Source organism: Sphaeramia orbicularis, chromosome 11 (assembly GCF_902148855.1).
Source record: "Sphaeramia orbicularis chromosome 11, fSphaOr1.1, whole genome shotgun sequence".
NCBI lineage: Eukaryota > Metazoa > Chordata > Actinopteri > Kurtiformes > Apogonidae > Sphaeramia > Sphaeramia orbicularis.
The window spans coordinates 41,202,162-41,228,640 of NC_043967.1; the positions used below are offsets into that span (position 1 = coordinate 41,202,162).

The following is a 26,479-nucleotide window of genomic DNA, read 5'->3' on the forward strand; positions in this document are numbered from 1 at the left end:
CCGGCAGCCTCGCGCCTCCTCTTTCGTTTCAGGACGGTTCGTGCAGTTTGGGCGCACACGAGCTAGCATCATGTCGAGGGTGTACATCGGCAGATTAAGCTACAGGGCGAGAGAAAAGGACGTGGAGAGGTTCTTCAAAGGTTACGGGAAGATACTGGAAGTTGACCTGAAAAACGGGTGAGGTTTACTGTTTTTGTTGGTGCCCGTCGTTCGCCCGTGTAGGCCGCACCGTGCAGAGCTAGCATGTAGACCGCGGGGCCTTGTCGGTTTGCCCAGGCCTAGCTGCTAATGCTAGCTCACAAAGGCTAATATCAACTAAACAACCACACAGAATAAGGAATGATTAATATTATTAGTGCTTTTTGAGAACTATAAAGTGTCTCGGTCCAAATGCAATGTTATGTGCAGCGTGTATGTTTTTTATTTATTTACACACAATGTTTATTGTCTATTCTGGTTAGCATGTTGGCTAACCTTAGACGTGGCAATGTCACAGTTAACTACTGCTCCAAGTCCAGATACATTGTTTGAGCTCTCGAACACAACCATCCTTTTAACTGTTGATTTATATGGAAATGTTCCCTATTGTAGAAAATGCTGATTATCTTACTCATTACACGGCAGCGCTACATATTTTATTGTGCAGATTTGGAGGAAATTGCAAATAAGGAGCAAAATATGATACTGTCAGACCTAGTAATTCAACAAAACAAGCTCACGTTCGTTCTTACAAAACACATGCTTGCGTTTCTGTATGCTCTGCCACTCCTTGCAGAGAAATTAAAGATGCCAGGGTTTGTCTTTGGTTCAGGTTGTTCCAGAGCTGTCATATTTTAATTTCACAATGCAGTTGATACGCAGGGCCAAAATAGAGTTAATTGTAGACAGTTGATGAATCACTCAATGTTTTATTGGGATTTGTTTCTTTTACAGGTATGGGTTTGTTGAATTTGATGACCCCCGTGATGCAGACGATGCTGTGTATGACTTGAATGGCAAGGAGTTGTGTGGTGAGAGGGTCATTGTGGAGCACACTAAGGGACCCCGTCGTGATGGAGGATATGGGGGAAGGAGTAAGTATCCAAATACCAGTCGGGGCCTTTTTTTTTGTTAAGATGAATGCCATTAATGAGAGATTTCACTCATTCCAGCAAAGAATAAATTTTTATGGGACACAAAATTTTAAGTTAGTCCTTGGTGGCTGATGTGCATACAATTTTAAATCCTTGTAATTATAACAGACATTTATCCCTCGTAACATTATTATTATTATTATTATTAGACATACTTAAAAACTAACAATGTTTGATGCTTTAGATGGAGCCCAGAACTGGGTGATGGTAGCACCTGTCTGTTGGTGTAACATTGGCATTTTATTACGCAATGTCCTTTAGTTTTTATAAATGCATTCAAGAGAGATAGTTTTGCTTTTCAGGATTGTGTATGCATCAAGTCTGCTTTGCTGTTACATATTCATGATTAATATTTTGTTTTCCACTCACTTTCACCACACGTTTTCTGAATTTGTTCAATAGTGAGTGAACTGGATTTATTCACTATTGCCCTCGAGAGCTGTTATACAGCTTTAGAAAATTAAGATAGATACCACTTCAGATTTCCAGACCTGAACTGTGTTGTAGCATATACCTGTGAACGGTGAAAGCAGTGGTCTCTTAATGTTCTCCAAAGCTGTATTTGTTCCTAAACACCATCGGTAGGTCATTATCATCTCATTCGTGTGTAAAACAGTGCTGATGAGCTGTGCAAGCGTTTTCCATTTGTCTAGTTTAATTCCATCAGGATTTACCATTGTTTTGGTCCTGATGGCCTTCCCAGGTTTCTAACAGCCTTTTTAACACACATAGGTGTGTCTCATCCTCTAGAGGAGCCACTCCTGAGCTGCAATCTCATTTTATGTTGTGCAAATTACATAAATGACAGTAAATAATAGCCACTCACCACAGCATTTAAGTACACGTAGTTAATAATTAAATTTGTGTGCACCAGAGCCACCAATGACTTTAAAGTATCATGGATTTCCATAACATGGATTAATAATTGAGAATGCTGAAGCTACTTATGTACTTGTGTGTGAAAATATAATGGGGAGATGGCTTACTGAAAGGATATAATTGTCTTAATTTGCTAATTTTCATTGTCAAATATCATGTAATCTATTGATGTATTATTCCGTTTTTATTTTATTTAAAATGATTGTCAATTTAAAGGTAAAGATTTAACAAAGAACCTCAATGTTTTAATTGAAAGAGTCCTTTGCTGACTGCCTGCCCCTATTGCTGGCCATGGTGTCCCCCCTTTCCAAGAGTGTGGTTTGACCATTCTGGGCCCCTGGGCAGACCAAAAAAGGGAGCCATTGTGAATGAAGACCGCTTTTCCCATTAGGCCCAGGCCGGGTGGTGAGGATGCCATGGGGTTAGGAAGAGATGTGGGTTCAGCTCTTATAGGTGCCTGAAAAAAGAACATGTTTTGTTACAGTGAAATGTTTTTTAGATAGGATAGTTTAAGACTTGCTTTAGTTCACCGTAAGTACTTCCTCAATTAGTTATATTTGTGAATGTTTTTTTCCTTTCTTATGTAGAAAATAGGCCTGTAGAACTTGCATCAGAGTCACTCTTTTGTTATTTTAACCTACATTTTTTAAATAAAGATTGTCAGCTTGTAGGAAGAATTAGTTTTTTATAGGATTTATTAATAATATTTCTTTCTTTTTTTGTAAGCCTTTTCAACTTTGTTTTTCCCCTTCTTTTTTCTTTTTCCGAAGTGAATATTGATATATTTTTTAGTGTGTAGCTTGGAGTTTAGTATGATTGCGCCAACTCAGGTGCTTTCTTGTCCTCACTATTTCTGTTGTTTCCTTATTACCTTGAAAGGTGGATATGGCCGTTGGGGAAGAGACAGATACGGTCCTCCAATAAGGACAGATTATCGGCTTATTGTTGAGAATCTTTCCAGCCGCTGCAGCTGGCAGGACTTGAAGGTATGATGTGTTTTTATTCTATTACATAATGCTTTTAGGCTGAAGAAACTGTGTTATTTAGAAATGCAGTGAGGGCATTATCAGATATTTTTGTCATGCTCTTAGGAATATTTAGTTGGTCATTGCATCCTAAATAGAATTATTTTCAGCTGAGCTTGAAAAGTATCTGATCTGTCCTTTTCTCCAAAGGATTACATGAGGCAGGCAGGTGAGGTGACTTACGCTGACACCCATAAAGGCCGGAGGAACGAGGGGGTAATAGAGTTCAGGCTCTACTCTGACATGAAGAGAGCTCTGGAGAAGCTGGACGGCACCGAGGTGAACGGCAGAAAGATCCGACTCATTGAGGACCGTCCTGGTGCCAGGCGCCGTCGTTCGTATTCTCGCAGTCGCAGCCGCTCCAGGTCAGACTCATTACATTATGTCATATGGGATTTTATGTTTATTCATAGTTTTTTCTTTTATATTCTCAGTCTGTTAAATTGATTGCCGTCATGCTGAGTTTGAAACACTTGCAGCATAAAATGAACCGTCTTTTTTACATGTGGAGTTGTACATATATAATGAATCTATGTACATATATAAACTGATTATAATTACATGTTGCACCTCTAAATGTCTGTGCATGTATTGTAACTACAGTTACAGTGCTATTCAACCTTACAATAACCTCAGTTTATTGTGACTTCTGTGCCTTTCACTGTTAAGAGACAGATCGCTACTGCCTCTTAACTCCTCACAGAAGCGACGTAACAGTTTGTTTTCACTTTCTCAGTCACATGAAACGGTGTCATTTGGATTTATGCAGTCTGTCTAGAACAGATGAGGGTGCTTCAGGATCAGTATGTCTTAAGTTTTCATTGTGACTTTGGAGAATTTATAAATATGAATATTCATTCTGTGCCGGGAAAAATAACTAAACGTGGTTTGAACACAGAAATCGGGGTATCCATAGATCTATAGAAAGTCTATATTAGCTTTAAAATTGACAATTGGTCCTTAACTCTGACATGCAAATTTCTGAAAAATACTCGACACAAAAAATGATACTGCTAAATGTGCTTTGGAAATTTTTGTAAAGAAGCCTGTACTTAGTACTTATTATAAAGGAAATGGTAATGAGTCTCCATTAGTCGTTCATGGGTGGAGGTGTTTAGGTAGGAGCTTTAGCAGCTTGAACATCAGTAGCAGAAACATTAGTCACAGAAAAATAAAATTGTAGCCGCATTATTGAAACATGGGTAAGGCAGGTTCAAGGAAATAACTGAGGCCTGTTTTTCTGAATGTAAGGTCTTAAATTTGACCAAAGATGACTTGAAAAATGTCTTTAAAAAAATCAGAAATTTGGCTTCCTCAAACATAATATCCTGCCCTTTTTGTTTCCACTCAGGTCTCGCTCCAGGAGCCGCAGATCCCGTAAAAGCCGAAGCCGCAGTGAAAGCAGTAGTCGCAGCCGCTCCCACTCCAGGTGAGAAAACAAGAACTGAAACATGATGTGTTTGTGTTTAAAAGATGGAACTAATCCTTATGTTGATTCAGCAAGATACTTTTGTCTTTTAAATTTTCTTGCAACACGTAATATGGGCAGTTTTATGTAGAAATGCACAAATAATCAAATTGATTTCAGCCTGTGTAATTACATGATCGTTAATGGCTGCATATTAAACAAACATTCACTGTGTGTATGAGTATATTTCTGATTTAATGCCACAGAGAAAAGCGGTACTGTGCAAAATCTGCAACTTTTTTTGTATGTTTGAGTCGAGGGAAAACATAAGAAAAAAAAAAAAAAAAGAATAGTATGTGCATTTTTTCACTCGCTTTTCACCAAAATTTGCAGCCTTGGTTTTGTACGTATGTTTGAGAGTTTACATCGGTTGAGTAAAGACAAACTACGCATCAACATTAAGTACTTGTTTCTGGTTTTCGTCCACAGGGCAGCCTCTCGCTCTCGCAGCCGATCTCGAAGTAAGAAAAATAAAGGTAAGAGTAAGGAAGAGGAACGCAGCAACGGTGCTCAGAAAAGCAAAGACCGCAGTCGGAGCAGCAGCAGCCGAAGCCCCAAGAGCAAAAAGAGCAAGAAAGAAGGAAAGAGGGTCAAGAAAGAGGACTCCCGGTCCAGATCCAGATCCAGGTCTCGCTCCAGATCTCGTTCCAAGGATCGCTCCAGGAAATCCAGCTCAAAGGGTCGCGAACAGCCCAAGAGTGACGACGAGGGCGGCGAACCGGAGAGGGGCTCCCGGTCTCGCTCCACCTCCCCTGTCGAATCCAAATCTAGAGCCAGGTCTAAATCAAAGTCCAAGTCCAAATCCCGTTCCCCCTCGCCCGCAAAAGCCCGCTCCCGGTCCCACTCCCGCTCAGAGTCCCGCTCTAAATCCCGCTCTAAATCCCGTTCCAAATCCCGCTCCAAATCCCGCTCCAAATCCCGTTCTAAATCCCGTTCCCAGTCTCGTTCCCGCTCCCGTTCCCGCTCCTAGTTCAGATTTGGGACTGTTTGTGATGAGCCCTGATCCCCGTGTCTCCCCTCGTCCTCCATTTACATTCCCCACGGCCCCCCTCACTGCCCCCGCCTCCTGTCTTTTGATAAATAGCTGTAGAAAACCAGGCACTCATGCTCGGCGTCTTTTATGCACACGCTCCTCCATTTCATTTGACTTTTACTCAACATACTTTTTCATTATTGGTAGAGTTGTCTCTTATGGCGGTGTTTGTAAAATAACAGGGTGCAATCTCAGTTTTATAAGTTTAAATGATATGTGTCTTAGCCTTTTTTTAATCAGGTGTAGAAGCATTCTGTTTTGTTGATAATGCTGGGTGGGAATGTGTTCCGACATCACCTCACCTCTATGGAATCCTTGTTATCATTTTATTTCAGATTAAAAATGCCTCTTCGGGATTTCTTACCGGATATGTGTTTTATATTCATTTCAATTCTTTCAAGTAGAGGCATGATTCACACAAAAGATTAACACGTGTTATTTAGTATTACTATTTTTAGTATGTACTCATGTAACTGCAACGAGAAGTCTCAAATCTTTCCTTTTTAAATGGTGTCAAAAAGCCTAGAAAAGTCCTGAATATAGAATAGATCTTTATTGTCATTGTTAAAGGAACAATGAAAATCTGTTTAGCAGCAAACACTTAAAACCAAGCCCGGATTAACCATATGGGCAACTGGGCAATTGCCCAGGGGCCCGTGACCTCTGAAGGGCCCTGGGTAGCTCGGGCATAACGAAAATATCTGGTTATCTTTTGCTTATAAATGAAACTGTCCGCTGCCCGGAGCCATTGCACTGCACAGAAACCCTGCTCCTGCTGTCTGTGACCGTGAGCTGAGACCCTCTCCTCATTGGTCAAGTCCAAAAAGCGAATAAGCGGTGACGCAAATCAACGTGCGTGCACTGAGCGGGATGTGAGACGTCAAGAACTACGCGAATCAAAACATTGCAAACATGGAGAAGCAGCTAAGTGGGAGCGCCAAATGAAAATTAAAAAAGGAGAGGGACATTAAAAAAGCTGAAAATTTAAAGAACGTAGTGTAGTGGATCAATTTTATATTATACTGATGCTAATGTGTTTTGTTTTCATATCATATGCAAGTGAGTGGCCTTGACAAGAGGCTATAGTGGTGCACTTGTAGTTCTACGAGCATTTACACATTTGTACATCAGAATGCATTTGATGATAGTTAGATATTGAAGTATGGGGTGTATTTACATATATTCCTGGAACTTATTCTGTATTTTGCCAGATTATAGGGATCCTGTGGTTGTGATGATGGGGCCCTTGAATATTGTTGCCCAGGGTACAATGAAGTGTTACTCTGGCCCTGCTTAAAACACAAAAAAAAAAACCTGGATAAAAATAACATAAAATACTGAGAAATATTGGCAATATACAAAAATTACAGAGATAAAATATTAACTATACAAATATTACCCAAATACTACTGCAACTAAAATATACAAGAAGCTAACTCTATACTACAGAAAAGAAATATGTACAAAATATAAGGATATATTCAGATATGAGAAAATGCACAAGGTAAAATTAAAAACAAGGTGTCTGGGTGTGATTTAACCTAATAAACATTTTTGGTGGTGCCTTGTTTGCATTTATCTCTGGTTCTGGTCCCATTAAAGTCACAACAATACATTTGTTTCTTTTAAACCAGATTTCCACTGATGTTAAATTAGTTAAAGCAAGTAAAATTATTGAAAAGTTATGAGGTTTAAAGTTTATAGATGCAAAATTCAGCAGTTCTGGGATCAAAATAGGAAATCTAAGATCAGCTATTAATGAAATGTCGATTTCATAAGTAGAAGATTAAATGAATAGCATGAGCTCAGGCTGCCAAATGTTTAACAGCTGCTGGCCACCAAAAGCGTCTACTGATCTAAACTGTCCTCAATTGTAAAATCTAAAATAATATATTTTATGTAATTCAAGTTTAATGCAGTTTCTTGCTTTTCATCGTCATCAGATTTGACCCATTTGGACGTTCAGAGGCTCCATAGTGATCATGGAAACACTGTCACCCACTATAATGTTGAGTCATCACTAAGACCCGTAGTTTGGTAAATGACAGTGGTTGTAGAAATGTTTTTTAAATGTTTAGTTAATGATACATTGTTGAAAAAGTTTTTTTTTTTTTTCTTTAAAAATTTGAATGATCTTTGAATTTACTGTGAGCTTTTATGAACATCTACTCTGTCAGTAAATTAAAACTACATGATTTTTACTGAAAAATGCAGAGAATAAATTAACACAGCGATGAATCACTTGGAAATGTTAGATGTGGAGACAAAAAATCTGCTGAAAATCACAACAAAATAGTTACAGACCTCAAAGTTTCTAAAACATGAATTTCAGACTCTTGTATAAGTGTGTTAAACATTTCAGTGAAATAAACTGCATTACTTTCAGACTTCTAATATTACCTCTATAGCTGGGTCTAGTTTTTTTTTCCAAATCCTGATGCAAGAACTGACTTTTAATCCACATGTTAAAGCTGATATATTAAGAAAAAAACATTTGCAAGAAGGCAAACCAGTAAGACACCCCATGGTGCTGTGATACTGTTACTTTAATTTTAAAAAATGCATATATGGATGATTTTGGATCTGCATTACTACATTCCTTAAGTAGCTGAGTAGTCCCTACATACTGTATAAATGACAGATGATTATTGTTTAATTTCAACTGATACTTATGTTAATGTACTTAAAGGTTTTGAGTGGTCACAGACTATTGGTCTGTAGTGTTTGAAAAATCTTGAAATTCTGTTTGTGAATGCATGGCAAACCTGCCAACCACCACAGACTAGACCTGTTACCGATGCAGATGAATTTGTCCGTTGTTGAACCTCTTTGCGGCTCCAGCAGAACAAACAAAAGCTGTTCTTGCTGCTCAGTCACACCTGGAAAAGTCCCTAAAATGTAATATCACTGTGACCCGATGCCAGTGTCCATTCAGACTTTGAGGTACTTTCACTTTGAATCTGAAGGTTCGGGGATGTCCCATTTATTCACAGACACTCTGAGCCCTTTATTGGACAAGTGTTTCCACAAAATTTTCCCGATGGAATCGTCTCTCCTTTGTTGTTGTGACCTCAAAGATGGAGGTAAAGGAGGAGGCAACAACCACATTTATAAAGAAAGAACATTACAAATTGAAGACAGTCTACACATGTATTAGACATGTAGTTTATTTATTCATCAACCGTTTCTTATATTTCCAACAAGTAAATTGACTATTTGACAATTCTCATCCATCTGCCGGGAAGATGTTCATATCAGTCAGTCTTAAGTGCTTTGGCGGAGAATAAGGTAAAAAAAAAAAGAAAGCCATAAAATAAAAAGTTCCAAACCTGTAATAATATGAAGCAGGCTTTGGCGTCGTCATAGTTCGTCCCATTCCTATTTGTACTATTTTGAGTCTTTGCAGCCTCTCACACTCCATTAACATCAATTAGGTCAGTGAGGGTTTAGTGGTGGGTCTTACTTATATAATAACTCATGTTTATAAGTGGTCGTTTTAGGGCTTAAGTTTTATATGGCTTCATGGAACATTTGAGATCAGAGACACTAATGTTTTAGCTTTTTTTTTTTTTTTTTTTTTAACACTGATGTGAGAAGTGGAGGGTGGGGTGGGGATAAAGCCCCCTGCATGCCAACATTTCTGCTCAGTGTAGTTTTACTGTATTAGAGCTTTACGTTACCTGTGCCCAGCACAGACATGGAAGACATACATAACATTGAGATAAATAGTTTGTGTAGAAAATTCATTCAATCCCAGACCAACAGTCCCTTCTGAAATGTGACTGGTCTGTACATTCTCCTACTGTGTCCTTTACCTCCGAATACTACATTTACAGATCTCAGGTCTACCAGTTTAACTCTTCTGTCTCTACCTACTGTACAGTTTTAGAAAACATGGACCTGTCCGAGTCCTGGTCCTTCATAAGGCAGAGGCTGCTTCCATTTGTCTGTATGAGCGCATGCATACACACACACACACACACACACACACCTGCAGGCCAGTAAACATCTGAATGGGTCAGTAACACTTCTGTCAAGGTCAAGCGTCCGAGTGTCAATCATCATCGTCGTCTTCTTCCGAGGAGGAGCGCATCACACCGCAGCTGTCGTCACGGTAACGGCGAGCCAGAAGGCGCAGCTGTTCCAGGGCCTCCAGGTAGTCGGCCATTTCCAGCCCCTGTGACAGGAAGCTCGGGGCCACGCGTCGGATGTCGAAAGAGCTGGCCCCGCGGTGCAGCTCCGACAGCCAGGGGTCGAGGGCGGGGCCAGACTGGAGCGACGTCATGACGGGTACAGAGGAAACCAACGGGGCTGGAGCTGCAGAGAGAGACCGTTTTATTAAAACATCCAAAAAGGGGTGGTTTTTTTTGTTTGTTTTTTAATGTGCACAGTGAAGTGACGTGCTTACAGTCAGGTAGAATGGGTTGACTCTGCAGAAAACCCTGAGCCCCAACAGACTGGCTGAACATCTGAGGGAAGGGCGGAGTCAGTTTACTGGGCGTGGACACCAGTTGCAGAGCCCTGTTCAGGATGGAGGGAAGTGAGAGTTACAGACAAGTACAAGTCCTCATGTTGTTAGCCTCAGAGCAAAACTGCCTAAGTCAGGGGTCTCAAATATGCACCCAAAAACCGGCCCACCAAAAGGTCCAATCTGGCCTGTGGGATGAATTTCCAAAGTGCAAAAATTACACTGAATATATTTAATTCAGGTTCCACATTCAGATCCATATGATTTAAAGTAAAATAATAGCACAATAACCTATAAATAGTGACAACTCCATTTTTGTAGGTTCTAAGTTCAACTGGACTAGTTTTGGTCTTTTGAGGCAAAACTAGTCCAGTGGAACCAAGAAGAACAATGACCTGGGCAAATGAGAAATTGTTATTTTAATTCCAAACCAAGGTTATTATCGTTAACGAAATGACGAAAACTAGAATTGTAAAAACATTTTCGTTAACTGAGATAAATAAAAACTATAATTAAAAGAAAAAATGATAACTAACTGAAACTGTGTTGTGTGCTTATAAAACTAACTAAAACGTATAAAAAGTATGGATAAAATTCCCTTCGTTTTCGTCTTTGTCAATGTCGAATTGATACGAAATCGATTTATTTTGCTCTAGCAATTTTAGCTAACGGCACCAAACGGCGTCTTCTGGTCCCCACTCTACCTAGAAACATGCAGACTAAAGTTGGGAGAAAGCAGCAGAGTCCTGTCTGCAATTTATTTGAATACGACGACAAAGAAGATAAAAGATACAACAAAACTAAAATTAATATGAAAACTAAACAAAAACTAAGCATTTAGAAGAAAATGAAAACCAATAAAAACTAGCAAACCTGCTCTAAAAACTAATTAAAACTAAGTGAATTAGAGAAAAAAAAAGTCAAAACTAAATAAAACTAAACTATAATGGAAAATCCAAAACTATTATAACCTTGTTCCAAACTCCAAAATTTTAGCAATATCACACGTGTTACCAAATGTTTGTGTAACATTGTGTGTAATGCACTTGTACAAATTATAAGTTGTGGCATAATATTGTTAAAACTGCTCTTATTTTTCTTACAGAATTTCAATTTTTTCAGTTTATTAACATGTTTTTTTGTGAAAGGATAGTTTGTAAATGTAAGTATTTTTCATAACTTAATGTTTTTACGGCACTAAAACACAGAGAAACAGTAATTATAGGTTATGATGCTATTACTTTACTGGTCTGGCCCACTTGAGATCCAATTTGGCTGAATGCGGCCGTGGAAGAAATGAGTTTGACACCCCTGGCCTAAGTTATACAGGGTGTCCCATAAGTCTCCATACATAGGAAAAATAAACGTTTCTTGACATAAACCATTTTTATTTATATAATATGCTCTATATGACTGCCATTTTGTCGGGAACACATTTCAATGCGTGTCCTCCACTGCTGAAGAACTATAAAGAAGAAATATAAAGAAATACATGTTAGAACCATATGTAGTATGTCTCCTATGTATGGAGACTTATGGGACACCCTGTATTTTTTCATGTCATAGCCAATGATCAAAAAGGAAGCAGCAGTGATAAGAGAGTAAAATTACACAGATACCACAATTTGGCCAAAAATATGACACGCGAAATTATGCTATGAGGCTAACGATATGTTGGTGTGGCAACTCACAGATAGGGATAGGAATCAAGAACTGCTTTTAGAGAACCAGTTCCCAGTAGCTCAATTCCGTGGAATTGTGAGTTTGCTTACTTAATGATTTCACTTGTTGGTTTTGCGACATCATGTCAAATGTGTCACACGTCATTCTGTATTTTGGTTCAGAAGTGCACTCAAGTATGGTTGTATTTGACCAGTAAAGACACTAGGACCATTTAAAACAGTTGCAGAGCTTCCACTACAGTAAACTGAGAATACCTCCAACATGCAGAAAGATTTAAACACAACATCCAATTAAAATGCACCAATGTAACGTCTTTGATTGGCTGCTTAGCGAAGGTGGCGGTGACTCTGGAAGTGGACTGTACAGCAAGGCGTCCTCGGTCACCGCTAGTAACGTTCTACTCCTCCAGGTTCTGTCCATACTGTTAATGTTAGCGTGTCGACCTGCTTTCACTATTGTTTATTAATCATCTCCATGTCCTATAATTACATTCAAGCTCAGAGGCTCTTTCATAACCTTTTGTGAGTTTTCAAATCGAATGCAAAACGTTGTTATCAATTCCCATCCCTACTCACAGAGGAGCTGTGGGGTAGAAAGATCTGATGTAGGATCCCAGGACGTCTTCACCGCTGTGGAGGCTGTGTAGGGGAGTGGGAGGTTGTGTCCCTGGATCCAGAGAGCTGGAGGAGGTACAAAAATAAATAAATAAATCACACAATATTAACCACATGCAGTGATGGAAAGCATCTGTGCACATTAGAGATACTTGAATATTTCCATTTTCTACAGCTTATAAGTGAATGTCGGTATTAATACATAAAACAAAAACAAAAAAAAAACTTGGTGGTAAAGCTACGTAAAGTCAGCTTTTTGTTTGATTTGTTCAGAATTTGCATAAACTGATTCTTCTGATTGTACCTGATGAGTCTCTGCCCTTCAAAGCCTTTCAACGTTGCCCACTGGCCGTAACATCGCCCGTCTCCGGGTTCCGAGCAAGCTGATAGAGGTTTCCACGGTAACGTATCTGCGCATATACTCAAGGCATCGGGAAGGGTGCTGCCGTGCATCATGGGAAAAGGGACAGCACCATAAGCAGCCACCACCTGGAATTTATAGGACATGATAAGATAAGAAACTGGAGATGACACATTTTCCATGATTCCTCTATTGATTTTTCAGGTATTACTGTCATTTAAATTCATTAATGTCAGGGGTGTCAAACTCATTTTAGTTCAGGGGCCACATTCAACCCAATATGACCTCAAGTGGGCCGGACCAGTGAAATAACAACATTGAAAAAAGTAAAATTACATTATGATAATGTTTACATCTACAATATTTCCTTAAAAATCTGAATAACATGAACAACCTGAAATGTCTTAAGAAAAACAAGTGCAATTTTACCAATATTCTGCCTCAGTTTATCATTTACACATGTACATTACAACTTACATTACAGCTACAAATACACAAAACATTTAAATAACAGGCAGAGTATTGGTAAAATTGCATGTACTTCTTTTAAGACATTTCAGGTTATTCACATTTTTTTGTAAGCTAGTATGTTAATATAAACATTTTCATGTAATTTTACTTTTTTTTTTTTTTTTTACACTAAAACAAAGATAAAATCTGTAGTTTTCATTATTTATAGGTTATTATGATAATATTTTACTGGTCTGACCCAATTGAGATTAATTGTTCTGTATGTGGAACCTGAATTAAAATGATTTTTACACCACTGATTGTTAATATCTTCAGTGTAATTCATCCTACAGGCCGGATTGGACCCTTTTGCGGGCCGGATTTGGCCCCCGGGCCTTATGTTTGACACCTGTGATATATGTGGACATTTATTCTCTAAATGTGCATCTGTCTGTGTAGTTTCATTCGCAAAACAAAATCTGAATCCTAACCAGGCTTTACATTTGGGATTGTGAATCTTAGATATGTGCACTTCACCACTTCAGTCCACATTCTTGATGACGAACTCCATCTGGCCTGAGGTAAATATTTTAGATGCCTGTCTCAAACATGAAAAACACTACAAGTATGATGGGTTTATATTAGATAATCTGAACTGTATTTTATAAACCAGAAGAGGGGCAAAAGTATGAGAACAGAACATTTTCCACACTTTTTTTTTTTCTATAGTGATTCAAACCTGGAAGTTACAAAAATCCAATCACAGGGGTCAATTACGTGAGCTGCTGTAAAACTCCAGTGAACTAGTTAACCTTCAGTTATATCTACTAAAGAAGGGATATTAAAATGAGTGGGAGAGCTGGCCCAAGTAAGAAACCTGAAAGTTATCATGTCTATACGATATAGGAGGTTTATTGTAAGAGTTCATGCAGTTATGCCTATTATGTTGGATATACAATGGTTGAAAACAGCTTTTATTCACCCCATGCATTTGTCATATATTGCATTAATAACTCTTAAGTCATTGAACTCGGCCAAGTATTGTTCCATTCTCCAAACCCACATGCTTCCTTTTCCATCAAGGTCAAAACTGGATTTTTCAGATGGATGATGAAACCCATCCAGGGCGTGACATCTTGAAACCATCAAGAATTCTTTTTTTTTTTTTTCTTGTTAAAAAAAAAAACAAACAAAAAAATCATTTGCATTCCTTTGTGTCTGTCTGATGCAGCCACACCTTTTGAGACACATTTTAAGAGCGTTTGAAAACCTTTTTCCACTACCGTATATATATAAATAATGACATATTCTGCCCTTTTTGGTGTGGGTTGCTCATTTTGATGTAGTTGTTTTAAAAGTAGCTCACAGGCTGTCAAAGTGTGTGCACCCCTGCCGTAGAGGAACCTGTAAACACAAGCCAACCTTTTTTCCAGATACAGCCAGTGCATCTGCCACCTGCCACATGGGGACGCTGTTGTCGCGCAGCCTGTAAGGCACCGTGAGGGCATCGAGGGCCAGAGCCAAGACAGCACTGGAGTGATACCACAGAGACGGCTGGAGAATAAACACACACACATAAAGAGAATGTACTTAGAGTTCATTTATCTCCTTGAATGTTTTTGATAATACATGTCAGAAATTCATCTCCTTAAATCTGTATTAAATAGTCTCAAAGGTAACACATACAACAAGTCAGTATTAAAAACAGAGAAACTCACATCGTAGTTTAAGTGTGGAAAAGCTACAGGAGACGAGGGCCGCCGGCCGAGTCCACCTCGCAACGTCAGCGGACAGAAAAACGAGCTGTGACTGGACAAGTGCACCGTCCCCAAAGTGGAGTTCAACAAATGATACAGGTCCTTCATAGGGCTCTGATCGAACACAGAGAAATACACTGTAAGTACAAATTTAACACACAGAGAACATTAACATGCACACTTTTACTCCACTATTACAGGGTTTCTGCAGGTATCAGCAAGTCTAATTTAATGCTTTTTAATACCGTTTTAATGGAGGAGGATTAAGGCCACTGGAAAAAAAAAAAAAATCCTATAATTTTTTCTGTTTTATTATTCTGAGAAAAAAAATCTGAATTCTGAGACTTTTGTCAGAAAAATAATAAAAAAATATTACTTTTTTTTTTTTTTTCAGTGACCCTAATCCTCTTCCATACTTTTTAATGCCACTTCAAACAAACTGAATGCCCATGTCCAACTGCAGATACAGTTTTATATACAGTTTTTTGACAGGCTTTAACAGGTTCTGAATAGTTCCTCTAATCACTTCTGCTGAAACTCGCATTTTCCCATTTTTCCAACATTTGCTAATATTCCCTCCGCTCTTTTGCCACGGCGTGAGCACACTCACAGCATGTTGCATTCCAAGCATCCGGTGTTGTGACTTCATGTATCAGCCATAAACAGTAGAGAATTAAAGGGTTTTGCCTGTCAGTCATCACACTATACTTCCCATCAAAATTATTGAATATTTATATAATCAGAATAAATCATGAATAACAATGCTTTTTTTCCATCAAGTGTATTTAATTTTTTAATGCCTCTGGACATTGAATTTTATCCTTTTTAATGCCATTCAAGGCCTTAATTTTCGCAAAAGCTATTTAATGACTTTTAATGCTTTTTAATGACCTGCAGAAACCCTGTATTATTCCAAATATGACATGTAAACAGAGTATTCCATTTGGATATTCTGAATCTGGCCTTTTACAGAATGAAGCATTTCTAATAAAGACACATATTGTGGTTTTAGGAAGAGTCTTTGGTCATGAACAGAGCCTATTCAGAAAACGAATCTAATTTGTATGTTTAATTGCAAATTGCGATCTTCTCAATAGAAAACTCATTATTTCTGGTTGGACACAGGACACCTCACAATTTAGATCAACAGGTTTTTGGATATGAGGAAATGTCAAAAAGCTGATGTCGAGGTATACACATTTAAAATGTTCATTTTCAGAAGTTATGTAAAAAGCTTATTAGGAATGTTTCCAGAATGAGGGTCAAATCTGGAATATTACATGCATATAAATATCAGTGACTCACAGAGTTCGGGTGACTGACAGGTGCCAGACCCCACGTCAGGATGCCCCTCCCACCGTAAGAGTCCTGTAGCATCTCTGTGACCTTTGACCCCAGGCCTGCAAAGCCATCAGCCAGATCACACAGTACTTGGAAACCCTGAGAGGAAAAAGGATGCACAATGAATGGACAAGAAACAAGAAAAAGGTCAGGGCTGAAATTATTAAACTACAAATGAGTAGAAGGTCCCTAAAAAAGCACGGACCTCCACCAAGTTCAACACACAATTCTTCTCTTTCCACAGCATTAAAGTATTGTTTACATAAAATTATCTTCTATAGTCCACTAATCCAACACAGACTATGGATAATTACCTTATACAATCCTGCTTCACAAACTAATGTTTAAAAATTTAAAGCGATTTTGTAACAACTCACTGACAAACCTGGAAATGTAAATCTTTTACATCACTAAACCTGTTTAAAAATGTTTTCATTTTCCCATTTCTGGAGTTATTCTTGGTAGTTCTCGGTTCAACTACACTGGTTTCGCTCTTTTGAAGTTCTGGAGTTATCAGATTATTCAAGTGATCATGTAAACAACATAATCTGACATACTTTATCAGATAACAGCAGTAATCTGATTATGAGAAATCAGATTAACACACCTGATTTCTCCCCAGTACTCCCATGTCTTCACGCATGTATGCAGGATAATGTTATCTATTTCATTATTTTGCATCTACGCATGTGTCAACAAAAGAAATCAGAGAATGGAATTGAAGTAGTAAAACATGAGTGGAAGACGCTAGGCAGTTTGTGTCTACCGTCACTAGATACGTACAAACTGAGAAAGAAATCCAACTAGACTAAAACATGTAAAAAAAAAAAAAGAAAGGGTTTTACCATTATTGCATTTATGAAGTATATGTAAATGCATCAGATCCGATATAACAATCATCTGATTACTCCCAGTTAACAGATTTTTCCGGTCATGTAAACGAGCTCAGTATGTACCATTTTCTTTAACAAAAAATGAAGTTAATAAAGCTGCAGATTTACCTGAAGGTAATCACACTCCTCTACAAAGAAGTGCAGTCTGTCCTCCAGATCCTCCAGCACCGAGCCCTGCAGCAGAGCTTCCCCCTGCCCAAATGCCTCCAGACGATGAGCCTCCCTGGAAATCCACAAACAACCACGAAATAAGCAGATCAAAACTTCATAACAAACCCAAATAAAGTCGTCTCTCAGGAGGTAAATGTGATGCAAAGTCATGCGCTTTGGCTGCTTCCACATACAGTCATGGAAAAAATTATTAGACCACCCTTGTTTTCTTCAATTTCTTGTTCATTTTAATGCCTGGTACAACTAAAGGTACATTTATTTGGACAAATATAATGATAACAACAAAAATAGCTCATAGTAGTTTAATTTCAGAGCTGATATCTATCCATTTTCCATGTTTTCTTGATAATAACCACAATCACTTCAGATCTTACATCAATATGGCATTGTACTGACAAAAACAGTGCTTTTAGGGACTCCATGTTTTCTTTTCTGTCTGTTTTAGTCACATGATACACACAGGTGTTAATACTTGATTGCATAACCACTGATTTTGATGACTTTTGAATGAATGAATGTTTATTTTCAGTTAAATACAAAAAAAATACAAAAAACACATACATATTTAAAAAAAAACAACAAAACAAAACACCTACATATTAAAAAACAAACAAACATAAAATTAACACATTTTGTAACTGAAAAAGGAAGAAGCTGAAGCCGGAGGCTTATTTCTGCTTCTCCTATTTACATCCTTAGTCCATGTCCACACCTTAAGTTGCAGCAGATAAATACTTAAACTTAAATTATACTACATTCAGTGTAATAAGTTATTTTGTAATCATATTACTTTCATAGCCCTTCATAATTTGACAAATTAAATTCTTTTTGAAACTCAACAGTGAGCTACACAATTTCACTTCATCCTTCAATTCGTTCCATAGCTTGACACCAATAACTGAAACACTGTGATATTTAACATTTGTTCTTACTTTACATTTTTCAAACACAAACATCCCTCTTAAATTATAATGTCCTTCTCTTAACTTAAAAATTTTCTGAATACAAAAAGGAAGGTGTTTACTTTTAACGCGAAACATAAATTCCATTGTTTTTAAATATACAATGTCAAGAAATTTTAGTAAACCAGATTCTACAAAAAGTGGATTACTTGATTGGAGATAACCAGCTTTGTTTATGACTAATAGCTTTTTTTTGGAGTTTAATTATTGGGTCTAAATTAGTTTTATACACATTGCCCCATATTTCCACACAGTATGACATATATGGCATTACAAGTGAACAATACAATATATGCAAACATTTTTTGCTTAACAAGTCTCGAGTTTTATAAAGAATCGCAACAGCTTTGGACATTTTACGTTTGATATATTCTATTTGTGGTTTCCAACAGAGTTTATGGTCAATAATCACTCCCAAAAATTTTGTTTCATACACCCTTTCAATTTCAATTTCATTAATTTTCAGTTTTATATCATCATTTCCCCTAGCACCACCAAAAACCATAAATTTTGTTTTATCTTCATTAAGTGATAACTTATTAACGTCAAACCATTTTTTTAACTTGCTCAATTCCTTTTCCACAGTTTCTAATATTTGTTTCATATTTGCTCCCGAATAAAGCAAATTAGTATCATCTGCAAATATTGTAAATTTTAACTTACTAGATGCCATAAAAATATCATTTAGATAAAGTATAAATAACGTGGGTCCCAGAACTGAACCTTGTGGGACCCCACATATTACTTTTCTAAGTTGCGAATTTGTATTTCCAATTGATACATACTGAGACCTATTTTGTAAATAACTTTTTAACCAGTTTTGCGTCACACCTCTTATACCATACATTTCACATTCATTTTGATGGTCTAATAATTTTTTCCGCGACTGTATGTGTTATCCCTGTATCAACAGACGTTCGAGTTTACCCGTCGTGGTTGTACTGGTGGATGACAGAGATGGTTCGGGGGTGCAGGTGGATTCGGAGGAAGTCGGACCAAACCTTCACGCTGCCCTCTAGCTTGTAGCCTTTTTGGACTCGAGACAGTCGACTGTTGACTGTTTCTACACTCATGGCTCCTGCTGCTGGGAGATTTCAGTAGAAAATAAATACAGTGACGGTTTGTGCTTATGTGGTTTTTACACTTTTATGAAGCTGAAGATTCTTGTTACCTGAGCACTGAGCCTGAGAACTGGAAATAAAGTCAGCTTCAGCCAAGATCTCCCCTTTCTGGACAAAAAGATAGCTGTCAGCATGAGGATTCTGAATGCACGAGAGCCATGACACCATACATGTATTGAACAGAGTGGAAGTGCATGAGCTTTACTTTTTTGCATTTTGATCATTTAAAAAAAATACCAGAACCATAAATCTATACAAATGTTTTTTGTTTCTCAGTGTTTAGATGTGTAATAGCGAGTCTTTTCTATTAGACAGAATGTACTATGGAGATGTATCACCTTCCTTTTTAACGGCCTAGACATGTACACTGTTGAATTATAGAATAGCCAAATATTTTCATCATTCTTTCTTTTGTGAAGTAATTTAATATTAACTAATCAGTTTTAATCTTGCATCATAAATATACTTGCTTCCAATTTGTCCAGATCCTCAAGAAAGGAGTTCTTGACAGGAGGACTTTCTTTGTGCATCATGAGGCTTCCATCCCTGAAATGGAGAACATTTTTAATACAAATAGAACAAGAACTGTAAACTAAGACCTCATGATTTGAAGGCATTTATCACAAACTAGCAAGAATGGCACCGAAGATAACAGGACAACAACCACCAGCACATTAAAGCACATTTTTTGTGATATTTACTGCATATAAAACTAGTCAAAGTAGAAGCAACACTAAAACTAGATAAGAACTGAACTAAAACTAAAACCAGTGTGCACGTGTAAAACTTACTACACATTCAAAAACTTACATTCCAAAACTATAACTATAGTACTGATTGTTTTTAAAGGAATATTTCATTTAGAGTCCCATATGCCAAGAAAATCACAGTGTTTTTGTATAGAACATGTTTTTTCTGTCTTTTTTAGTTTTTTAGTAATCCATTGTGTTTGTTTTTGACGTGATGGATTTTTGTTATTGTTTTTTTTTTGTGTGTATTTCTGGCTTTTGTACGCATAAAATTGACAATATTTCTATTTCAGAACTACCTGCAGCACAAGATCAAACCAGAGTAAAAATGCCACTTAAAAAACATCTCTCACCATGTTACTGCAGATGTGTCTTTACCAGGGTCATACAGACTTCCCTCCTGTCGCAAAGTCCGGAGACTTCCTGGATCAAAATAAGTATGACGAGCAGAGAGCTGGTTAATTTTGTTGCTTAGTACTGCAGCGTAACATCTAAACTATAAGAGACAGTACAGTCCAAAAACTTTATGTGAAATCTGCAAGTTAGAGTCAAAAACTTTGAAAAGAATAAATCAAAACACAAAGGATAAAAGAGTTGAAACTGCTCCTACAGTTGACATTAATGGAAGATGTTACCTTTGAGGTCCATGGCGATGAGGCGAGGGGTGTATGTAATGTGACCTCCAGATGTCTGTCCTTCCCGAAACACAACATCACTCTGGATCTCCCCCAGCGGCATCTCCGGGTCATATGATAAAGAGGCATCCTGCAAGAAGATAAGTAAATAACCATGTAATACAGCCTTCATCTATGAAAACAACCTGACCACAACACAGAGGAAGAGAGAGGGAGGGATATTTGTATTCCTTTAATGATGGAAAATGTATTAAATTCTTATGAAACACTTGGTGAAGCACTTTATTACAGGATAGGACACATGAAACAGAATTACCTGTGATATAAAAAATTAAATAACAGTAAAAAGAGTATTGTTTCTCTGTAAGTAGGAATGCAAGGGGGTCATTTTTGCAGCGAGACATTGTTCATTCTAGACACATTAATTCATTCAAGTGCAATATGGTAATATTAAAAATTAATAAATCTTAAGCTCTTTCTATATATTGCATGTATATATCCAAATGATCTAACTCTCCGAAACAAAAAAGTAAACAATAACATAGACTTGCCCTATGCTAAATACCTCAGCTTATCATGAAATAAAGTAAATAGGCAGCGCTTATGTCAGTTTATTTCAGTCTGTCAATACAGTAAATCAATAAATGCTGAAAAGGATAAAAAGAGGACACCTCTTTCTGTTTCTTGAAATCATTCATTCTCTTGGATTGATTGGACGAAGCATTTTAAAGAAGAGCTGTGATGAAGTTGAGCATATGCAAAGAAAATAAAAACATTGTATTAATTAATTTTCCTTTTCACCTGTGTATTTTCATGTGTACATTTCAGTGTTACTACGGCCACTGTATTGATGCTTCAGGTTTTTCCCTACATCATATGTTTTCTTGTTTATCTGTCTAAAAAAAAAAAAAAATCAATGCATATTACAAGATTCTTCATAAACAATATAAGAAAAATAATCAGCATCCTTGACTTCCAATGATAATATACAAGACAAAAGAAAAGATTAAATTGTTACTGATTTAATAGAAAACCTTAAATGAGTACAATTGTTCTATAAGGAAGAGAAAACCCCCATATATAACAAAGAAACCACTTCTGTCTTGATTATTCTACATCTGACTCAACAAACCCTGCTTTCAGATTTTGATCAAGTCTTTTAGTATTAGATAGATTTAAATAAACATTTACATTTCACGTTTAACCAATGTTTCTTTGTGTATTTGTGAAACTCTGCTGAATACTTATCACATTTAATCCCAAATGTATACGATAATGCACAGATTTCACTTCTAATGCTTAAAACTAACAGTTACCTGTGCTAAAAATGCCTCTTTTATGTATCACTGTAACGTATCATAGTACGTTATTTGCTGATAATTTGAATTTATTCCCCAGTTCAGATCAGCTGCAGCACGAAGTCTCTGAAGTTTGACAACACATGCAGAGCTAACATTAGCTTAGCCTTTAGCTTAGCTTTAGCCACTGCTCTTCCCACTCACCTGTAAATTCCACCAGTGTGTCCCCACAAAGTTAGAATAATGTCCCAGCTGGAGAGTGATCACCTCTCTGCACACGCTGCTCATCGTGACTCAAATCAACAAAAAGCACGAAATATATGTTTCACTACTCTGCACATGATGAACATGTTTGGAAATGACAACAACGAAAAAGCGTCTCAGTGCTTGTTGACGCCGTTGAAAACGCGTCTTCGATTGGCTGAAAAATGAGTATAAGGATATCTGATTGGATAGTTTAGTGACGTAATAGTCATAGTTCGGTTTCACCGCGCCGTAGGTTCACGTGCCTAAAATAAAGCTGCAAAAGTAAAAAATAAATAATATTAATAATAATAATTATTATTATTTTATTACTGTGTTGTTAGTGTAAAGAAAGCAACAATAAATAAGTGTTTATCTTTTTAATTTTTACCTCCTTTATTTTCATTTTGTGTACAAATGTACAAATCTTTGTTTGTGAAGCGTCTTTGAGTGTCCAAAAAAGCGCTATATAAGTATGATGCATCATTATTATTATTATTACAAATATTAAATTACAGACGAAATACATGAACACAAAGCTTTATTTTATCTAAGGTTATTAAATATTATTATATTCTTAAAGCCAAAGAGAAAGTACTAATTATGCCAAACAGCTACTTTCAAAGTACAGTATCACTGTAGAGTATTATATCACTTTTTTTTCTTTCTTTCTTTTTTTTTTTTTTTTTTTTTTACAGTGTCACAGTTGCAGTTCATCATTATGGAATAAATTTTAGATACTTTCTCTAGTACTGGACGGATTAGTAGTATAGTCCAACATCTTACCACATATTCATATTAAAAATTTCTCTCACAGAGTTAAAATCCTCAAATGTTTTTTTTTTTTTTTTTTTTTTTTAATTTATTCATCCATTCTACTAAATTTAAGGTACTAATTATGTGTAATGTGCCCTTGAGCAATCTTACAAAGCTATGTCTCCTTAAACATAAGTTTACTTTTAGTTCAATTCATTATGTGATAGAGATTCTTTTGAATGATTTAATATATACTAGTCAACATTTGCTAGGGATCAGTTTTATATTTGCACAATAATTGATGTTGTATAATATTTTGGGTGACTTCATATATTATGTGTGTACTTTGGCTAGTCATGTAAAGAAAAATGGACCAAAAGGTAAAAAAAACATAAATTTTTATTGCACTTTCAGGCAAAAGGGTGATACAACCCTAGAAATTAGAGTTCACAACAATTACTCTTCCAATTTTGTTTTCACTGAAACCACTCAGAATGTTCTGAAACACATACGGTGTGATGTCAATAATGTGTGTGGCCACCATCCGCATCCGCAGGCTGTACTCCACTGGGAAAATAAACTGTCAAGTTTCCAGAATTACATCCCCGAATATAGCAAAGTTATAGTCCTGATCCCTAGCAAATGTTGACTCGTATATTAAAAAACATGAGGAACACAAGGCAACAGGCAAATCATCAGCGTGTGATTATTTGCCTTTCTGACTTTCTGATGGGCTGATATCCAAGATGAGAGTAAAATTTATTCCAGTTGCAAAAATATCATTTTTCTTAAAGCTTGGAAGACTACAAGAAAAAACAAACAAAAGAAACATAGCCTAAAGGAGGCAAAACAATGCAAGGAGCTGTATGGAAAGTCATACAGCTGAATAGAACTACAGTTTGTCATCTCCACACTGGATGGCAATGGACATGACTTTTACTAGATTTTTACCTGTGAACACCCACTCGTGTATGTTCACTTTCTGTCTAAAAAGCAATTTTGCGATGGCCGGGAATCGAACCCGGGTCAACTGCTTGGAAGGCAGCTATGCTCACCACTATACCACCATCGCGATACAAAACTATGATTTTAGCATGTGTCTAAATTTATCACGATAAACTGAAATCAGACTATTTGTCAGTGATAATAGTTAGTTGCACAAATGAATCATCCACTGATCTAAAAGGTGAAACAACGTTTGATGTACTCATCTTCTCAAATACATTGAAATAATTCAGGTAAAATAGTTCCTCAGATTTTCCGCAGCATCAGATGTGACGTTCAGGTTCAGAGGTTTCATGTTGGTGAGGATGGGGAGTGTCAGAAAGAGTGTCCACGTCAGCTGCCTCTGTGGGGATCAGACCCAGTGCATGTGGAACATGTGCGGAAAATACAACTTTTTCTGCTGTGTTTTTATTCGTCAGTTTGAATGAAAAGGTGCTGATAACATTCATCTGGAAGTAAATGCTTTTTTTTGGTTGGCTGTAAATCTATCAGAGAAGTTCATGTCATATGGAAACATTTCTTCTTTTCTTCTTTTTTGTGTCCTATGTCGATGGATTCGTCTCGGTCCTCTTAATTCTCTACTCCACTGTAATGTCACATGTATGTGGTGTTTTAATGATGAAAAGCTGAGAAACTGTACTTTACCTGAATATTTCACATGTATTAATAGGATCAGTTCATCAGATGTTCTTAAACTTTTAGATCAGTGCATGCTTTTGTTTGCGGGCGGCTGTTCAGGTCTTTAAGGGTTAAAACAGAGTAAATATGTTCAGGTTTTGACAGATCTGACAGATCAGATCACTAACAGGTTTTAATCATGATAATATTAAAGGTCAGTTTTCTCTAAAATGCCTCATTCAATGATGTGATCAGTAAACTTCGGAAAAACACCAGTAGTTCTTATTACCATTTTTTGTTCTTAATTGAAGTGTCTAGAACTTTAAAAAAGTGGGTTTGACAGATTATTCATCAACATTGATCTAAATGTCTTTTAGACATTGTCTGTAATCCAAGGGGTTTCATTATTTATTATCGAACATCTCAGGAAATAGTGTTTTATACGACGGCGTATTAGGGCCACATAAGAAAAAAAAAACGCTTGTCACCACGAGAATAAAGTCGTTATTTAACGAGAATAAAGTCGTAGTTTAAAAAAAGTCATTATTTAACGAGAATAAAGTCGCTAATTAATGAGAATAAAGTCGTTGATTAACGAGAGTAAAGTCATTATTTAACGAGAATAAAGTCGTACTTTTATGAGATTAAACTCGTAATATTTTGAAAATTCGACAGAGTTTCCGGCTTTACGGCGAAGGCAATAAGTGAAGCAACAACTTTCCCTTCTGTTGAAAAACTCCCAGTAGAATCCCCACAGTTTATTCAGAAACACCTAACCTTCTCTGTTTAGTTCTCTGGTGTTTCCACTGATAGCCCTACAGCTGAACACTTCACCAGTTTCTCCTTCATAAAAGAGGAAATTTGCTACAAATCAGTTCAGTTCTTACAACAGACCCAAGTGTGTGGAGACTCACTTCTAAGTCCTCAGACTAATGTGTTGATAGAGGACAGACTAATGAAAGCAGAACTTCACAAAATGTTCACAGTTCTACATCAATGATTAGGTACAACTTCTCATTATATTATGACTTTATTCTCGAAATATAACGACTTTATTCTCGTTAAATAACGACTATATTCTCGTTAATTAATGAGTTTTTTAAAACTACGACTTTATTCTCGTTAAATAATGACTTTATTCACGTTAAATAACGACTTTATTCTCGTAGTAACAAGCGGTTTTTTTTTCTTATGTGGCTCTAAAACGCCATCGTAGTTTTAAATCTCTTACCAACATCCACAATTTTTTTTTACCAGTTTATGAAGAAATTTTCAAATGAGTGTCAGCAACTGGGCATATTGTCATGTATTTATTTATTTTCTAGTATTTACTTTTATTTATTTACTAGTGCTAGTGAAATGTTTGTGTCTAATCATGTGAATTCGTTGCGTGCTGTGCTGAGAAATCTGATGTTTAAATTTATGTGTCGCCTGAATCACTCGGAAAATACTGTAATTTTATTGCTGACAAATCTTGCATATACATAGTGATGTACGTTACACATCTCTGTTCTGGAAACACTGGTATGACTGCCTCTTGAAAGTATAGAGGTTTTTTTTTTTAATTTATTTTTATTTTTTTTAATGGTATCTGTATTTCTCTCTTTGCTTTTTAATGTGGACCATGAGTCTGTAATAAAGCTTATCTATCTATCTATCTATCTATCTATCTATCTATCTATCTATCTATCTATCTATCTATCTATCTATCTATCTCTCTCTCTCTCTCTCTCTCTCTCTCTATCTATCTATCTATCTATCTTCCTGTGGCGGACCGTGCATTTCACACCTAGGCCTTCAGTAGTGCTCCGTCTGA

General features: G+C 36.8%; 2 protein-coding genes and 1 non-coding gene across 8 annotated transcripts; 1 reads left to right on the forward strand and 2 right to left on the reverse strand.

Moving 5' to 3' along the window:
• srsf4 (serine and arginine rich splicing factor 4) lies at positions 1–5,906 on the forward strand. 4 transcript variants are annotated; one of them, XM_030147413.1, is made up of 7 exons: positions 1–177; positions 934–1,073; positions 2,892–2,998; positions 3,188–3,402; positions 4,389–4,466; positions 4,935–5,361; positions 5,410–5,906. In XM_030147413.1, the coding sequence occupies exons 1-7, from the start codon at positions 71–73 to the stop codon at positions 5,473–5,475; spliced, it is 1,140 nt and encodes a 379-aa protein (XP_030003273.1). In that variant the 5' UTR covers positions 1–70; the 3' UTR covers positions 5,476–5,906. The 4 variants fall into 4 exon arrangements, with proteins under 4 accessions (XP_030003273.1, XP_030003272.1, XP_030003275.1 ...); XM_030147412.1 differs by having other exon boundaries at positions 4,935–5,906; XM_030147415.1 differs by lacking the exon at positions 1–177 and adding an exon at positions 2,269–2,465 and having other exon boundaries at positions 937–1,073; positions 4,935–5,906.
• Positions 5,907–8,683: 2,777 nt separating this feature from the next.
• Positions 8,684–22,415, reverse strand: msto1 (misato mitochondrial distribution and morphology regulator 1). 3 transcript variants are annotated; one of them, XM_030147995.1, is made up of 14 exons: positions 22,246–22,415; positions 20,744–20,873; positions 20,462–20,531; positions 19,830–19,905; positions 19,410–19,467; positions 19,166–19,319; positions 17,214–17,328; positions 16,177–16,311; positions 14,833–14,985; positions 14,537–14,668; positions 12,608–12,792; positions 12,265–12,369; positions 9,947–10,059; positions 8,684–9,855 (listed from the first exon to the last, which is right to left on the reverse strand). In XM_030147995.1, exons 1-14 carry the CDS (start codon positions 22,327–22,329, stop codon positions 9,593–9,595), a joined length of 1,773 nt encoding a protein of 590 aa, XP_030003855.1. In that variant the 5' UTR covers positions 22,330–22,415; the 3' UTR covers positions 8,684–9,592. The 3 variants fall into 3 exon arrangements, with proteins under 3 accessions (XP_030003855.1, XP_030003856.1, XP_030003854.1); XM_030147996.1 differs by having other exon boundaries at positions 8,684–9,849; positions 19,166–19,322; XM_030147994.1 differs by having other exon boundaries at positions 19,166–19,322.
• A 1,625-nt stretch (positions 22,416–24,040) lies between these two features.
• On the reverse strand, positions 24,041–24,112 carry trnag-ucc (transfer RNA glycine (anticodon UCC)). The gene has a single exon. It is a non-coding gene; the product is annotated as a tRNA-Gly (tRNA).
• Positions 24,113–26,479: the final 2,367 nt, after the last annotated feature.

Coding starts and splice junctions, on each gene's coding strand:
- srsf4 (XM_030147412.1), top strand. CDS start 71: ATGTCGAGGGTGTACATCGGCAGATTAAGCTACAGGGCGAGAGAAAAG. Junction 178..933: donor GAAGTTGACCTGAAAAACGG/GTGAGGTTTACT, acceptor TTTCTTTTACAG/GTATGGGTTTGTTGAATTTG. Junction 2,999..3,187: donor GCAGCTGGCAGGACTTGAAG/GTATGATGTGTT, acceptor TTTTCTCCAAAG/GATTACATGAGGCAGGCAGG.
- msto1 (XM_030147994.1), bottom strand. CDS start 22,329: ATGAGCAGCGTGTGCAGAGAGGTGATCACTCTCCAGCTGGGACATTAT. Junction 19,906..20,461: donor GACACATCTGCAGTAACATG/GTGAGAGATGTT, acceptor TCTCCATTTCAG/GGATGGAAGCCTCATGATGC. Junction 9,856..9,946: donor TCAACCCATTCTACCTGACT/GTAAGCACGTCA, acceptor CTCTCTCTGCAG/CTCCAGCCCCGTTGGTTTCC.